This window comes from Ornithorhynchus anatinus, chromosome 14 (assembly GCF_004115215.2).
Source record: "Ornithorhynchus anatinus isolate Pmale09 chromosome 14, mOrnAna1.pri.v4, whole genome shotgun sequence".
NCBI lineage: Eukaryota > Metazoa > Chordata > Mammalia > Monotremata > Ornithorhynchidae > Ornithorhynchus > Ornithorhynchus anatinus.
Window position 1 is genome coordinate 40,897,777 of NC_041741.1, and position 17,106 is coordinate 40,914,882.

General features: G+C 40.9%; 1 protein-coding gene across 1 annotated transcript in view; it reads left to right on the forward strand.

The window, feature by feature from the left end:
* POLR3B (RNA polymerase III subunit B) overlaps window positions 1-17,106 on the forward strand; it is an 87,550-nt gene that overhangs the window by 16,718 nt on the left and 53,726 nt on the right. The window contains exons 10-15 of the mRNA XM_029079145.2: window positions 8,237-8,359; window positions 9,154-9,273; window positions 11,042-11,176; window positions 13,445-13,606; window positions 15,496-15,696; window positions 16,165-16,327. Of these exons, the coding sequence (XP_028934978.1) occupies window positions 8,237-8,359; window positions 9,154-9,273; window positions 11,042-11,176; window positions 13,445-13,606; window positions 15,496-15,696; window positions 16,165-16,327 (904 nt within the window). The remainder of the gene's footprint in view (window positions 1-8,236; window positions 8,360-9,153; window positions 9,274-11,041; window positions 11,177-13,444; window positions 13,607-15,495; window positions 15,697-16,164; window positions 16,328-17,106) is intronic.

The following is a 17,106-nucleotide window of genomic DNA, read 5'->3' on the forward strand; positions in this document are numbered from 1 at the left end:
CCAACATCTGACAAGCTTGTTGTTATGGGAGATTTCAACACACATATAGGCAGCGATACTAAAACATGGAAAAAATTAATCAGCCCACACAGAACTGGAAAGTTAAAACACAGTGGTCTGTTCCTCCTTAGTAAGTTTGCCAAACATCAGCTTGTAATTAGTAGTACAATTTTTTGCTTCCCAATAAGTGAAAGAAATCTCGGTTGCTCCCAAAATCAAAACAGTGACTCTTCTTTACTATATTGTTGACCTACAGGAAGGCCTAGGATGTGTGGACTATTGATCTGACCCACTATTGGTATTTCTTATTGTTTTCATTCAAATGACAAGACAGAATCTAAAATACTGAAATTCTGGAATTTAGTCAGTGTACCAGGTTTTTGGCCATGTTTTGCACTGGGGCCTAGCTGTGTGATTTAACTTCTCTGGGCCTCAGTTAGCTCATCTGTAAAATGGGGATGGAGACTGCGAGCCCCATGAAGGACAACCTGATCACCCTGTATCACCCCAGTGCTTAGAACAGTGCTTTGCACATAATAAGTGCTTAAATACAACATTATTATTATTAAAAAGCATGGCCCTGAGAGTCGGGGAACCTAGAGTCTAGTCCCAGCTCAGCCACTTGTGTACTGTGTGATCTTGGGCCTTTCACTTAACTTCTCTGGGTCCCAGTTTCCTCATCTGTAAAATGGGGATTGAGACTGTGAGCCCCACGTGGGACAGGGACTGTGTCCAACCCAATTTGCTTGTATCCACCCCAGTGTTTTTTGTGGGTGGGGCGGATAGTATTAAAAAAAAAGCCTTGATCTTCAGTGAGTCCTTTATTTAATGTTATTTGCTAAGTGCTTATTATGTGCCAGGCTAATCAGGTTGGACACATGGGGCTCATAGTCTTCATTCCCATTTTACAGTTGAGGTAACTGAGGCATAGATTAATTAAGTGATTTACCCAAGGTCACACAGCAGACAAGAGGCAGAGCTGGAATGAGAACCCAGGTCCTCTGACTCCCAGGCCCGTGCTCTTTCCACTAGGCCATGCTACTTTATGCAGTAAGTGTTGATTTTGTAAGGAAACATACTTCTATATATTTAACTGAGGTGAAAAGATAAAAAAATTCTCATTTTTTGTCCTTTAGGAAAAGCACTTAGGAATGACAGGTTGGATTTTAGAAGTGTTTCAATAGAATAGATTGACTTGTAGATTCCTTACCTATTTTTGAGATTCACTCCATTCCACTTTTTCAGTCTACTAACCTTCCAACATAGGCATTCAAGCATACTTCAAATCCTTATTTCTCTTTCCTCTTCCTCTTGCTTCTCTATCTTTTGAAGCAATATCTCAAAGTACAGTCCTTTTACGGAGTGGATCTTTCCACCTACCGAAAAAAAAGTACTGGAACTGTAGATTTCTAGGTTTGTGTTGTCTGGGAGATCAGGTGGAGTTGAGATTTAGAGTTCTCGGAATTGTTCATTTCAGAGATCAGAACTGGAAAGCGTGGGGTAGTGTTTAAAGATGGTAAAATCGTGGTGGCTCCTCTGTCTTCCACTTTTTCCCCTAGGCCAGGTGTGTGTTTTCTTGCTGACATCTGCACATTTGACATCTGTCGTCTGACATTTGAACATTTGCTCTGTGTTTTTCACTGTGTTTTTCATCTGAGCTCAGTTTTGGTATATCCCTATTTTCAGGGAGAGTCGGGGAAGGCGAACCCTGCTTCTAATCCTTACATGAGGAGTATCTAAGAGGAAGTTGAGATTTCATGTCACTTTTGTTTAGAGAGGATGTGGGGCAGGACACCAGCTCAAAATCACACCCCATTTTCTTATTGAAATCATTAGGATGCTTCAGGCCGTGTGTGAGCTAATGCTGAAATGTAGTGGCTAGGTTGTTTCTGTTCGTAGTTACGTAGCTCCAATTTTTATCTCATTACTAGGGTGAAATTATTTGCAGTACCTGGGATATGAAGGGGACCACATAAAACTAGTTTTTGGAGGTCTAAAATATGAAAAAAGGTGAAATACTTGGGCATGTTGCAAGGGTTTCTATAGCAATCCGTATCCCTTCTTTGCAGCTTAGACTCCTGATGGCTAAATAGGTTGTAAAGTAGAAGTTAGGGCACTGGAACTGGAGACTCTTTGATGATAACCCAACTTAAGCGATCACCACTGTAGTTCGCTGACCAAATGTAGGAAGCGTTTAGTCCTTTTGGAATGGAGTGCTGGAAATACCCCCTTATTTTCCTGCACATATGGTGTCATTTACCCATTGTGCCCTGCTCATTTTTGCTTATAAGCTTAGAGATGTTTGATGGATCTAAGGAGACTACATCTCCATCAGCGGGAGCCCCTCCTAGCCGCAGAGCTTTTTCGAAATGAATGTAGTCTTCCGAGCGTAAATATAATGTGAGCGAAGGTCATTTCGAATCTCCACATAATTGTAAATTGAGTTTGGCAGTTTAACATCAATACATTCAAGCAGGCAGTCCAAAAAATCTTAGCTGTCGAGAGGGCACTCACTGGCTTTTCAGCAAGGAGCTGAGTTTGAGGCGTACGTTTTTCCCGATGAAGTTACAGGACACTGCAATTTATGGTCCACTGCAGAGTGGTTTGGGCTGCTTTAGAGCCCAGGAAACCAAAACGGCCATCAAACTGTAAGTGGATGTCTATTTCCTTAGCTCAGTCATTACAAGGTACATTTGATGGTAGGTTCTTATGACTGGACTAAGGAAATCTACATCAGCTTTTGGCTTCGGTTTTATGAATTTCATTTGGAGAAGGCAACTGCTCATTTCCAGAGGGTTGTTATTCTATTCTCTTGGAGACTCAGCCCTACGAACGTAATCAACAGAACTCAAAATTCCAAATTAAAGATCTTCTCTATTGCTCTGTTAATAAAAGATTATTCCCTTTGGTACCCCCAATACCATAGCAGATTTCTTCTAAATGCCCCAGTAGTCCTTCTGAAGCGTTTCTTAGTCTCCATAACAAGTCGCACTTATTTTCCCCTCTCAATTTTTCAGGCCCTCTATTATTAATCAATGAATTCCTCCCTCTTCTGGGGGTTAACATAGAAAATACGTAAAGTATTTTTCCATAATCCCTGTTTTTAAATATAAAAAGAATTATTAAGAAGTGGATCTGCCCAGTTTTCCTCCAGCTCCTCAGAATACTAAAAGAATATGGGCAGCAATAAGAAATCGATAAGCTATAAGACCTTGACAGTAATCAGATACTGAAACTAGCTACTATTTAAGGTTAAGTTTCCATCTAAAAGGATGTGCCTTTGATAGTTTACGTGTTGCCTTACAAATCATTAGAAAGCATCCTGAGGTCCTTTCCGAGTCTAGGATTCTATGAAAGTTAACTCTTTTCAATTTTAGTTTATACTTTAGGCTAGTTACTGAATTTATCTCCTTCAATGAAGAAAAACAAATTAAGTTGTCCATTTTTAAAAATATTAATTATGAAATTGTTATAAAAGTCTATACACCAGGGAATGAGATGTTCTTTATTTGAGTTGTGATGTTGGTTGGTATAAGCTTGTTAATAATTGTATTCGCAGCCCTTTTTCTTAGTGTGCCATCCAATATATTATTATTATTACTACTATTATTATTTGTTAAGCGCTTACTAATGTGAAAAGCACCGTTCTAAACACTGGAGTGTATAGATGCAAGTCAATCAGTTTGCGTAAGAGGGAGATCAGGTATTGGATCCCCATTTTACAGATGAGGAAAGTGAGACTCAGACAAGTGAAGTGACTTGCTCAAAGTAATCTCGCAGGCATCTGGCAGAGGTAGGGTTAGAACCCAAGTCCTGTGACTCTCAGACCCGTCCTCTTTCCATTAGGCCATGGTGTTTTGCATGAGAAATTTTCCAGCCCCCTTTTCAATTGGTTGGCCACTGCCCTTGTTTTTGTTTTGTTTTTTCAGTCTTGCCCTCTATGCCTTTTCTAACTATTGATTATCTTTTAGAAAAATGAAATCATTGATTTCTAAGAAATCATAGATCAGTGAGATTTTTGAGGAGAAAATGAATGGATGGTCCTTGCTTTTAGTAAAAGTTAGATAGCTACATTTGACTCTATTGAATTATGAGCCATAGGTTTTGGGAAACTTGCATATAAAGAATTATGATAGTTCATCTTGGAAACTTCCAACATGTCCAGGACTTGCTACTCTGAAATCTTAACTTGATTACTATTTGTAAATTATGCACTGTAGCATTCTGTTTCCATTCAACTTCATTTTTATTTCTCTTTCTTTTCCTTCTCTTTAAATTATATCGTTTTACCTATTTAGTTTACTGTCTCGTCAGACATGAACTCACATATTTTACTCTCAAGTGGAATATGGCAGTCATTTCAGCCATCAGGAAGCAGTAAAAAATGCTTTAAAATCCAGTGGACCATAACCTGCATATAGCTTAGTGAGAAACAACTGCCCTTCTTTTCTGGTGTCTCTTTTTTTCTATTTTTGAAGAGAATACGATAGCGTTTGTCTTTTTCCTACTGTTAAGTTGGTAGCTACACTCAGACTTACTGCCTGAACATTTTGTTTTGACTTGGGTCTATAGAACTATCTGTATATTCCTTTGGATCCAGTTCCAGATTTCCTAATAAGAATAATAATGTTGGTATTTGTTAAGCGCTTACTCTGTGCAGAGCACTGTTCTAAGCACTGGGGTAGATACAGGGTAATCAGGTTGTCCCATGTGAGGCTCACAGTTAATCCCCATTTTACAGATGAGGAAACTGAGGTACAGAGAAGTTAAGTGACTTGCCCATAGTCACACAGCTGAGACGTGGCAGTAACGGGATTCGAACCCATGACCTCTGACTCCCAAGCCCGGGCTCTTTCCACTGAGCCACGCTGCTTCTCGTGATATACTCCTAATGGGTATAATGGGAGACTGATGCCTCAGAACTGTGGACCTGAGGGGTCAGCGTAGCTTCGTGGATAGAGCTCAGGCCTGGGAGTCGGAAGGACCTGTGTTCTAATCCTGGCTCTGCCACATGTCCGTTGTGTGACTTGGGTAAGTCACCTAACTTCTCTGAGCCTCAGTTACCTCATCTGCAAAGTGGGGATTAAGAGTGTGACTCCCATGTGGGACAGGGACTCTGTCCAACCTGTTTACCTTGTATCTACCCCAGCTCTCAGAACAGTGCTTGACACATAGTAAATGCTTAACAACTACCATGGTTTAGTGAAGACCAATGGTCTTTTGAAAGCAAAAAAGACACTGGATCCTCTCCCTCCCCTTGGAGTGTGGATTTCTGTAGCTCCTGGGAGGTCTCATCCAGTTTAATTGTTTGAATCTTGCACTTCTGTCCTCGAGCTTGTCGTGGTCAAACTGTTTGAGGATTGGTGGCAGTGGTTTTTAGGAATGCCTTATGAAGTCCACGCAGGCACATCCATTTGGGACTCACACAGTGGGGGGGTATTTCATTCTCATCTTGTTCCCCAGTGGTTTGAAAGTCTACAGAAATCACTCATCGGAAGTTTATCCTTAATAATTTTCATGTATGTTAGGTATTTCATGGCAAGCATTGTAATGAGTACTGGGGTAGTTACAAGATAATAAGGTCCGACACGATCCCTTTCCCACACTGTACTCTCAGTCCTAGGGGAAGGGAGAACAGGTTCTCAGCTTGAAAAAATTGATTGCCCTTGCACTTGGATTTACATCCTTTCTTCACCCCCTCCCTCAGCCCCTCAGTACTTACGTACGTTATTCATTTATAATAATAATAATAATAATGTTGGTATTTGTTAAGCGCTTACTATGTGCCGAGCACTGTTCTAAGCGCTGGGGTAGACATAGGGGAATCAGGTTGTCCCACGTGGGGCTCACAGTTTTAATCCCCATTTTACAGATGAGGGAACTGAGGCACAGAGAAGTTAAGTGGCTTGCCCACAGTCACACAGCTGACAAGTGGCAGAGCTGGGATTCGAACTCATGAGCCCTGACTCCAAAGCCCGTGCTCTTTCCACTGAGCCACGCTGCTTCTCTAATTTATTTATATTTAATTAATTTATATTAATGGCTAACTCCCCCTCTGGCTTGGCACTGGCAGGGAATGTGCCTATCAACTCGGTTGTATTGTACCCACCCAAGCACTCGGTACAGTGCTCTGCACAGAGTAAGGGCTCAGTAAATAGCCCTGTTTGAAGCGCTACATTCCTAAGGGAAAAACACATTAGCTGTGGCCGATTTTCATTTGCCCTTCTTATTCACTTTTGGGTTCTAATCCCAATGGTTTGTCCACTCAAGCTTGGTTAATTTGATATGCCGAAATAGGATGTCACCAAATTTTGGTATACAGCATGCCCTTTTCAGATAATATTGTAAACTTCTTTGCCTAGAGGTGTTAGAGAGCTCCTTAGGCAAAATTCAGGCTTCTACGGTCTTACTCCCTTCTCTTTCACCCCTAGAGGATTCCCCAAATAGCAGTCATGAGGGGCCAGCGCCTCATCCTAACCAAGATATTGTGTTTCCTGTGTTAACGGGGGTGCTAGCGTTGAAACCTTTGGGACAAAGGGGAGGAAAAAAGCATTATTTTGTGGAGGAAACTCTGCCTAACATAGGAGACTTAGCTGGATTCCCACGAAGCAGTGGTTTCTAAACACATGACTTTAGCTGGCAGCCCTAAGTTCCTCCCTTCTCCCCTGCCACCAAACCAAATGTGTCTAAGGATGTCAGTCTGTGACCTCAAGATAGTGTCCGGCCAAGGACCTTCCCAACCCTCCCTCCAACACACCTTCTTTTAGTCCTACATAACTCCAAATGTGCTCAGTGTCAGGGGATGATTGTCTTCTTCTCTCCCAAAACTAAGCAAGCAGGACTGCCCTGGATAGAGAGAGTTGGGTTGAAAGTGAGAGGAGACAGAGGCACTTGTTCCCAACCGTGGCTTCTTTAGTGATTTTTTTAATCCTTATTTTCACTGTTTATGCATGAGCATCTTTATGTACGTTAATACAAAGGTTTTTTTCCCTCTCTTGCTTGAGGATCTAGGAATTTTCCCTTAAATTATTTTGAGCAATTGAGTTTCCATGAGCCCCTCAATTTGTGACAATGTTGGGGTGCTTCATGTACTCTCTCCCCAAGTTTCCCCTCTGCATCCAAGCCAGAATTTGTTTTTCAGAACTCTGTATTCATGTATGTATGCCGTGTTAATAAAGGGAATTATGTTTCTGAATAAGAACTGTAAATTAAGATGGGTGTCCAAAGCAAATGAACAAAAGAAGATCGTTGAAATGAGAAGTTGATTAAAATCACTTTGGCGCTGTGTTCTGAGTTTGTATTATGGATTTTTTTTTCCTGGGGGGGATTTGGGTTGTGTTTTGTTTGGTATGTGACTGAGTTTTCAATGAGAACCAGAGTACTAGTGTCTACCTAGGTGATTATTTCTAGCCCTGTTTTTTGCTCGAGGTGCTTAAGGAAGAATTTGAATGCAAACGTAACTTTTCCCCAACTTCTGAGCAGCAGATTATTCCTCTGCCAAATGAGGTTTAGTGGGATTATTCCCTGTTTCTTGATATGGCAGAATTCCAGACAAACGTGTGAACGGGCTAGTTTTAGCACCATCTGGAATTCACAAAGACCAGCACTGCTGGCTGCCACCTTGAAATACTTATTGATAAGAGAGATTTTCGCCAAACCTGTTAAGCGCTTTTCTTAGTTTATAAAGCTCATTATACATTATTCTTTTTTTAATCATAAAGTATTACAAGGTGCCCTTGCAATGGTGAAATAAAACGTTAACATGTTATTTATGTGAGATTCTTTTAGGGAATACCTCTTTCAATTCAAACATGAAATGTCTGTTGATGATGATGATATTCTGTAAACCTGTTCTCATGGCAAAATTAGTTAAGATCTATTTTGATACAATATATATTTTCAATAAGATGTATTTTCTAAATAGCTTGTTTTTCTAATTAGGACCAGCATTTTTTCCCCTTTTCATTGAGAAATATCCTAATTCTTAAACTTTTGCAGACAGAACGTGGGCAAAAGCACTCCAGAGCGTTGGTTTTCCTCGAGCTTATCAAGATTTCCATTTCAGGTTCTTCCATAGTTTGAGTATGTGTCTCCAATGCCAGATGGCACAGTTTCTGAGAGAAGAGCTAGCTTTTGCTTAGAAGTAATACCGACAAACAATACCAAATTAGCATAAGCAAATGTCAGTGAGTTAACACAAAGCCAACACTCTTTCTGTCTTTTCTTCCTTTCCTAGGCCATGGGCGTTGAGAGTGACCAGGAGATTGTGCAGATGATTGGTACAGAGGAGCACGTGATGGCTGCCTTTGGTCCCAGCTTGGAAGAGTGCCAGAAAGCTCAGATTTTCACGCAAATGCAGGTGTGCCTTGTCGCATCATCCCCAGCCATGAAATGAAAAGATGTCAGGGACTTCACAGTGCCCACTTATACACGATTGACTCAGGGCATTATGGCTGGGAAGCTTGCTTTGGTGGGTAGTTCATGGAGTGGGAGGAAGGTTGTACCTGTGAAAAGAAAATGTCTTCTCAGGGTATCTGACTGGAAGGAGGGACACATAGCCAAGGGACTTTTGTTCCAGAAAGAAACCAGGCAGTCTATTCCTTTCTTATTGTGCTTGATGTAGAGCTCATTGACTGCTACTAGAATGGGTGAGATTTGCCTTAGTTGAGGCATTTTTCCAGCTTTCCCAAATCCGAGGGTTTTTGGGTTTTTTTTAGTTTCTCCCCTTAGTTCCCTACTCCTGTCATCCAGTTGTGTGGGGTTATTTCTCCATCTTCCTGACTTCACTCAAAAAGAACTGTTCCAAGAGGAACCTCTGAAACTCTCTACACAATCAAAAATCTGTGGCCTGGCTCAGCCTGGTTTTAGCTGAACTCTCACACTCGAGTGCAGGGATCATGTCTACCAACTCTGTGGTATTCACCCAAGCACTCGGTACAGTGCTCTGCACAAAATAGGCACTCAGAAGATACCATTGTTTGTCATGCGCATCCCTCCAAAACCAGTCTCTCAGATGGATGGGACTGTCTTTTTTTTCTAACTTTTATACTGTCCCTTATGGCACAGATAGTTACTTCCTTAAATACTATTTAGTGATAATAATGATGATAATGTCATTTAAACATTAATATGAATAGCATATCAATTTTATAGGCCCTGAAGTATATAGGAAACAAAGTAAGGAGACAGAGGATGTGGGGAGGCGGACCAAAAAAAACAAAGATGGAAGAGGCGAGAGAACTTCTGGCTTCAACAATTTTGACACACGTTCCGGTAAGTAATGGCTTTTGTACTTAGCTTAAAACTGAGGTATGTTAAATCAGTGTGGTTTCTTCATTCTCAATTATCTTCGTACGATAAGCTTGGAGGCCAAAAGTGATCCCGTGATCTCATCCCAAAAGGAAGGATTCTAAATAGAATCTGTAGTTTGATTGAATGTACCTCAGAAATATCAACAGAGATAACACCGAATCTAGAACGAGAGAGTGACAGAACAGTGAAGGTTACCTTTGGACTTGCTTCCACAAACTGATGCCAATTGATCGAGGAAGTGGCAGGCCATAAAGGCCTTTAGGAACTAGAACAGAGCAGGAAACTGATCCAAGATAACAAGCCCTGGCCTCCTTCTCCAAAGACAAGGAAGTCGGCTACATGGAAGAGAAGGAGAATATTAGCCTTCACTTGTGGAAACCCCAACAGGAAGAGCCCATCCCATCACTTATTCACTGGCAAACTGCTTACAAGGCCCTGACCTGGTCAGGAGTGACCACCAGAACCCCATTGCCCAAGATATTTTGGAAGCTCCCTCCCCAAAGGCTTTGTAAATCAGAGAACCCAAATAACCGGAATGGTTTAGCTCCTGTACAAGCCGGAAGCAAATGGATGGGCTAGGCGATCCCTTGCAATCCTTTCCACCTGAAGCATTGTCTGAATGCCCCCTAAAAGGGTGTTGCCTGGATTTGTTTTGTCCTTTTTAATTGATACAGAAATAAGTGATTTGGGTATCAAATGCCAGTGATTGGGTCCCACCGTGGACAAAATGTCCACAGCTGTTACTGCTCACCTGAAAAAGCTAAGTATCTGGAATTGCCTGTCCGTGCTAGTGGTAAAGAAAGCGAACAGTGATTTTCCTGACTCCACAAAATCAGATTCACGAAGTTTGTTTATTCCTTTTTGCTGTAGTGACAAAAATCATAGCCAGGTGACATCTTACCACACGAGGAGAATAAGACAAAAGTAAATATACTAGTACAAAGCCGAGATCTGCGTAACTTTATTAACGTCGTGTTGATTTTATTAGTTTTCTGTTAACGTGCAAAACCTGAGCTTTCCTGCATAGGTTACTTGTAGTCCTGCTATAAGGTACTGGGAGAAATCCTTTAAAGATCTAGCTTTCTCCCAGCCTTTCTTGATGCCTAGAAGTCTTACATGTAGAAAATGACAATGAAACCTTTTTGCTCCTCTCTTCACAGATTTTCAAAAAGGAAAAGGAAAAAAAAATTGACCCAATGCAAAGTTTAAAGGACATTTAAGAGTGGGGCAGTCTCTCAGGGAGAATTCATTTTAAAGAACACATCAATTTCCGGCCTCATTATTTGGAAGATTTCTTTAATTAAAAGACAGAGTAGCAGGACTCTTGTCCATTTTATTCAAGAGTCCTTAACATTCTCGTCATTTTGGAACAATCAAAAATCAAGTTAAAAAAGGGAGGGGGAACCGAATTTCTATCCAAAACGTTAAATACAGTCATGGCAGATAGAAGCACATGAAATAGATTTATTCTCTGTGCAAACTGTAAATAATCTGTGGAAATATAGTAGAACTTTAAGCATTTGTAGATTTGCTGGTTGAGAAAACAGGTTGCTCAGTGTTCAAACTAGAAAAATTTGAATTAGTAATTAGAAACAGACTGATAATACAGTATGTTTCCATAATATCTTTTGTGTACTCCTTGTCTCTATGGTTCATTTATTACCATATATGGTAATTACTGATGACTATATTAGGGGACTTATCCTTCTTTTAACTTTTTGGGTTGTAGGTAAAGGAATTTAATTTTCGTGCGAAGTGTATCTACACTGCAGTGATGGTGCGCAGAGTGATTCTGGCCCAAGGAGACAATAAAGTGGATGACCGAGACTATTATGGCAATAAGCGACTGGAATTGGCAGGCCAAGTGAGTGAATCCTTAGGCAAATGAAGTTTTCTGTCTGTTTTTTATTTAAATCGATGTCTGTCTCTCCCCTCACGGTGGGCAGGAACGGTGTCTGCCAACTCTCTCGTACTCTTCCACATGCTTTGTATAGTGCTCTGCACATAATAAGCGCTCAGTAAATACCATTGATGATGATGACGATGATGTTGTTTGTCTTAAAGGTTAGCTTAGCCAGTGTTTACTTTTTCTCTGTTCATTAATTTCATTTGGGGAGGAGAGGCTAGGCACTAGTTGAATCAGGTATGCCAAAATGAAGGTACCACCCTTTCACATATATTTCCTGCCAGTACATGAGGTTCCCAGAGACCTGAAAGTTCATAACTGAAAGGGAAGAACACAAGTGCTTAGTACATAAATTAAACGTTCAAGAAAGTGAATTATACTTTCCCCTGAACCCCAGTGCTTAGCAAAGTACCTGGTGCATAGTAAGCGCTTAACAGATACCATAAAAAATCCCCCTCCAATTTCTACACTTTTTCAGCCGGAAGACACGCGTGCTCCTTCGTGAGCACTTATTTTCATGCCTAACATTTGGATGAACGGTGTGGTGAGAGAGAGACGATCCTGTTGCTTTAATGATTCCAATGAAAATGAATGTTTCCCCTGTGCCCGGAAAACATAGCTTTATAAACAACCCAAAGACAGAAGAGGCATTGTGTCGGTAAAATTGTGTGAAAACAATAGCAGCTAATTTCACACCCCATGGGACAAGGAAGTATGAAATGTGCTTTAGCTTTAGATAACAGAGTTGTGTCCAGTGGCCAAGATGGTTTACAGAGCTTTCTCTTAGCGCTTCTGCCACTAGAGGGTTGGTAGGCCAGCCGCCAGTGGAGGTGTTAGCAAAACCTACCGATTTCAGGCTTAATCTCTTCACCTACCTTTTCTCTTTCTGTAATGTGTTCATTATTTGCCGAGCATTACTCTATTCTTTGTCTGCAAATTTTTTGTTTCTAATGCAGCTTGCTTTGTATGGGTGAGATATGGAACAGCCCCAAAATCCGGCACCCTGGAAAGCAAGGGATTTCTACCCAGTGACAAAAGAATACCGCCTTGACTTCAGAGATTGCCTAATCCCAGCTGTTCTGATAATGTAATTAAGGCTGCCTAATGTCTTTAATTTTGCAACCAGTTTGTGTGAAAAGGAGAATTTGGCACTCTGAGGGCTTAAACACTAAATAGCAATCTCAAGACACCTAATTAGAATTCTCTGACATTAAGCTAATTGGTGAAACTGTATTTCAGCAGCTTAACTTCTTTATTAATTTTTTTCCAGAGCATTTTCATTGAAAATCAATTGATGAGCTGTCAGTATTTTTTTCCCCCTTAAATATAATGTGCTCTTTAGTGCCCCAGTCTTTAAACAGGCTGAAAGGCCTTGGACTAGCTATGAAAGGTATTGAATATTATCATCAGCATTCCATCCCTTTCCTTTTAATCATTTTACTCTTGACCTAAATAATGTGGTTATTGTGTGACTTGGCCTTGCAGTTACTCCCTGCTCTGTGAGAGAGCTTGTGAATTGGGAAGCATTCTTCTCCAGTCTTATTTTTTGAGTGGGTTGAAATAGACAAAGTTAGGGACCGAGAAATGCCGTTAGGGACCGAGAAATACATTAATGTGTTTGTGAGTGTGTGGTACAACTTCTTTCGACAGCATTTACCCTATGCTTGCATAGAAGGACTTTTCTGTGTGCGTTTGGGTCTCCTGACTCAAAGTATTCAACTGGGCTTCCCGTGGAACATTTTTTCACTGGGATCCAGTGGCCAGCGAGGAGGGAAGGGATACCATGGGAAACAGAGCAGAGAATTTTGGGGAGATGGGGACTTGGAAGAGGCAGTCTTCAGGAACTAACAGATCAGAAAGACATTGTTTGGAATCTTTTCAACCAGGATTAGAAAACTCTCCTGTCTTAGAGACCTTAGGATATGCAAGGCTGGGAGTCCAGCTCAGGAGTCAGTGAAGGCTATTGCTCTCGCAGGTCTGGCCCCTCTGCTGATGGCGGTTTATGTAGCCTTTTCTTGTTTTTAAAATTTTATTCTTGAGGATGTTTTGCCTAGCATTTTAACACACTGAATGGTGGCTTAGGACAAAGCCTGTGTCCCTTATTTTATTCCCCTTAGCCGATCTTCAATCATGCCAAATTTTTATTTGGTCGGTAGAAGAAAAAATATTTCACCAATCCAGATTTTAAAACGCCTTTAATGTTAATGTTTCCATCCATATTTGCAGCTGCTGTCTCTTCTTTTTGAAGACTTATTCAAAAAATTTAACTCTGAAATGAAGAAGATTGCCGATCAGGTCATTCCTAAGCAACGGGCAGCCCAATTTGATGTGGTGAAACATATGCGCCAAGATCAGATCACCAATGGCATGGTAAATGCCATCTCTACAGTGAGTACATGCTGGTTATTGTCAGGTGATGATTTCAATATAAAGTCCATAATTGCATATACTTTAAATACAGGGTGAAATGTGAAACAGACAACCGAGTATTCTAAAAGAAATAGCTTGTTCAGTCTCCTGATTGTTGTTACCAAAGGCTTCTGTCACTAAAGTAATTGTAATATCATACAATAAGTAATAGAATGAAGTAATTTCACCACCTAGGGGGAAAAACATCTGTCGGTTTTGCACTGAAGCCACTCTTCATTTTTTTCTTTTAAGCAAATTCACTGAAACAAAATTGAGATACTGCATCTACACATGTAGGCTTATTGACTAGGCAATTTTTGCTTAATTCAACATTCTTCAGTGTAGGTGTAAATTCTTCAATGGGGTATCAGCTATTCTGCACATCTGTGAATTAAATCCTTGGCCACTCCAACGCATTCACGGCCATAAAGCCATTCAAAGGGTGTTATCGGCTATTTTTTCTGTTTCTGTTATGTCAAATGTAAAGGTCAATCTGATGAAGTCTGCTTGACTTTTTGTACACTTCCAAGTGGTAACGAAGAAGTCCTATAGATCATCTGTTGATTTTCTTTGACCCTGGAAGAGTCACTGGCCATCTTGTTGAGATTTAGGACACTGGAAATTTACAGTAGATTTTGCAGGTGGCTCTGCAAATTAACATGAGTATTCTGATAGACAAATTTAACAGAGCCCAATGTGTGGTTATATTTGGGCTTGTGACAGGACAGCATAGCCCACAGGCAGACTGTGAGAAGACTTATGTACATGTGAGTTGGAGATCACGAAAGGATATGATAAAAATCTCCATGGTTATTATGAAAAGAGGAAGAGGATGAATCCTCGTATTTAATCTTCTTTTCTGCCTAGGCTGACCCCTTAAAATAAGTATTTGGGTAGGAATATGAGGTATTTTGTAGGCTAATGAAGCCAAGAAATCCTTTTTGCCCTTGATGGTGTTGAGCTGCCTCACCCAGAGGAGGTGTGGTACGGAACAATAAACAGTGCTTTAGGTTTTGCATAACTTACCTCTTGCCTCTAGATCAGCAGGCAGAGCCTGGACAAATGATCCAACTCTGTGATTCTGAGCAAGTCACAGTCAACTGAACCCGGTCACCAGCTTGGGTTCAACATTGATTTATCTCCTAGAGGAAGTAAATTCTGGGCGTCTTGTCAGTTTTCCTCCCTCCCTTATGTAGTGTACACTTATAGAATTTGAAAACCAGCAGAGACTTCCCACTCTCTTCCTTATCATACCTAGATTGTCATTCCCTACTGATCTCCCCAGTATTATCTACCCTACCATGGCTCCGTGCCAGTTACTTCTCTCACCCTGACTTTCTGTACTGCAAGACTGCAACCCATCGAATCTTCCATTAGTTCCATTAACAGCCCAATAATTTGGGTCTAGGTACCCCATTACTGTAAAAAAATTTAGAATCTAGTAACTCTCCAAAACTTGGGAAGCAGCGTGGCATAGTGGATAGAGCACAGTCCTGGGAATCAGAAAGTCTTGGGCTCTAATCCCGCTCCACCACTTTCGTGCTGTGTGATCCTGGGCAAGTCACTTCACTTCTCCGTGCCTCAGTTACCTCATCTGTAAATTGGAGATTCGGACTGTGAGCCCCATGTGGGACAGGACTGCGTCCAAACTGCATTGTTTGATTATGATAAATAGCAAATTGTTCATTTTTTTGAATATCAGTCAGTGATTCTTCTCTTTAAAAAAAAAAAAGTCTCAGGAATAATTATTTGTGATATCTTCATTGCAGCAGTATGGGAATCATCTCTCCAGGTTGCTGTGGGAAAACACAAAGGACCAGGAAATGCGACCAGTGTTTATTCCTTATATCTGCTCTTTGGCCTTGTAGGGAAACTGGTCCTTGAAGAGATTCAAAATGGACCGTCAAGGAGTGACCCAGGTATTGTCCCGTCTGTCGTACATCTCTGCTCTGGGCATGATGACCAGAATCTCTTCTCAGTTTGAAAAGACGAGGAAAGTGAGCGGTCCGCGCTCCCTCCAACCTTCTCAGTGGGGGATGCTCTGCCCATCAGATACTCCTGAAGGAGAGGTAAGACACTGGGAGAATCCTTGAACGTTTAAGAGGGCAGCAACGTTGTTCGGCTCTCTGATCCCTTACTGCGCATCCTTTTGTCAGCGCCATTCCTGACTGAGTAAAAGAACTGAGGACTGACCCCAAGATAATCAGTTTTAAGAATTCACAAAAATGTAGTTTTTCCTAGCCTTATTTGTAAACTGTGATTTAAGATTCAAATGTATAATTTGACACAGGTGAAGTGGAACTTCTTGATCATTTTTTCCAAATTTTTGGTTTCCTATTTTGGCAGTCATTTTTAACTTGAGTTGTTTTTCTCCATTAGTTATTTGGCATTTTGACTTTAGAAACCAAATAACTCGATTTATTTGCAGTATCTACTTGTAGTCCATCTAGCTAACAGCAAATAAAAATAAAACTCTATATTTGTAAAATAATCCTCTTATTGATTCTTAAGAATGTCTCCATCCCTTTGTTTTGCAGGCTTGTGGGTTGGTCAAAAACCTGGCTCTGATGACACACATTACTACCGATATGGAAGACGGACCCATTGTTAAATTAGCCAATAACCTAGGAGTGGAAGATGTTAATTTATTATGCGGTGAAGAGCTATCTTACCCAAATGTGTTCCTTGTTTTTCTCAATGGTTGGTATCTCGTCGTAGAGCTTTTACTCTCTCATAAGTAGTATGGAAGCAGTGTGGCCTAGTGGAAAGAGCACAGGCCTGGGAGTTAGAGAACCTGAGTTTTAATCCCAGCTCTGCCACTTGCCTGTTGTGTGACCTTGGGGAAATCACTTAACCTCCCTGGGCCTCAGTTGCCTCATCCATAAAATGGAGATTAAATACCTGTCCTTCCTCCTAGTTACACTGAGCCCCATGTGAGACTGTGCCCTACGTGATTTGTCTTGCTTCTAACCAGTGCTTAGTACAGTCCGTGGCACACGGTAAATACTTAGCAAATACCACAGATACCAATATAACAGTTTGATGGGGCTTTGATTTATTTGAGTCATTGGTGGAAATAAAGCAATGCAAGATAGGTCTTCAGAAATGATCACGGAAAGTGTTGAATAAAATGTAAAGTGATTCTACAGGTTAATCCAGCATTTGTATTTGGGGAGAAAATCTTGTAAAGCAGTTTATAATAATTGTGGTGTTAAGTACTTACTATGTCTCAGGCACTGTTCTGAGCGCTGGGGTAGATATAGGTTAATCAGGTAAGATACAGTTCCTGCCCCACACAGGGGCTTACGGTCTAAGTAGGCAGAACAGATATTTAATCCCCATTTTACAGATGAGGAAACTGAGGCCCAGAGAAGTTAGGTTAATCGTCTGAGTGCCAGAGATGTGATTGGAACCCAGTTCCTCTGACTTCCAGGCCCATGCTCTTTCCCCTAGACCACCTGAAGGACAAGGAAAAGTGG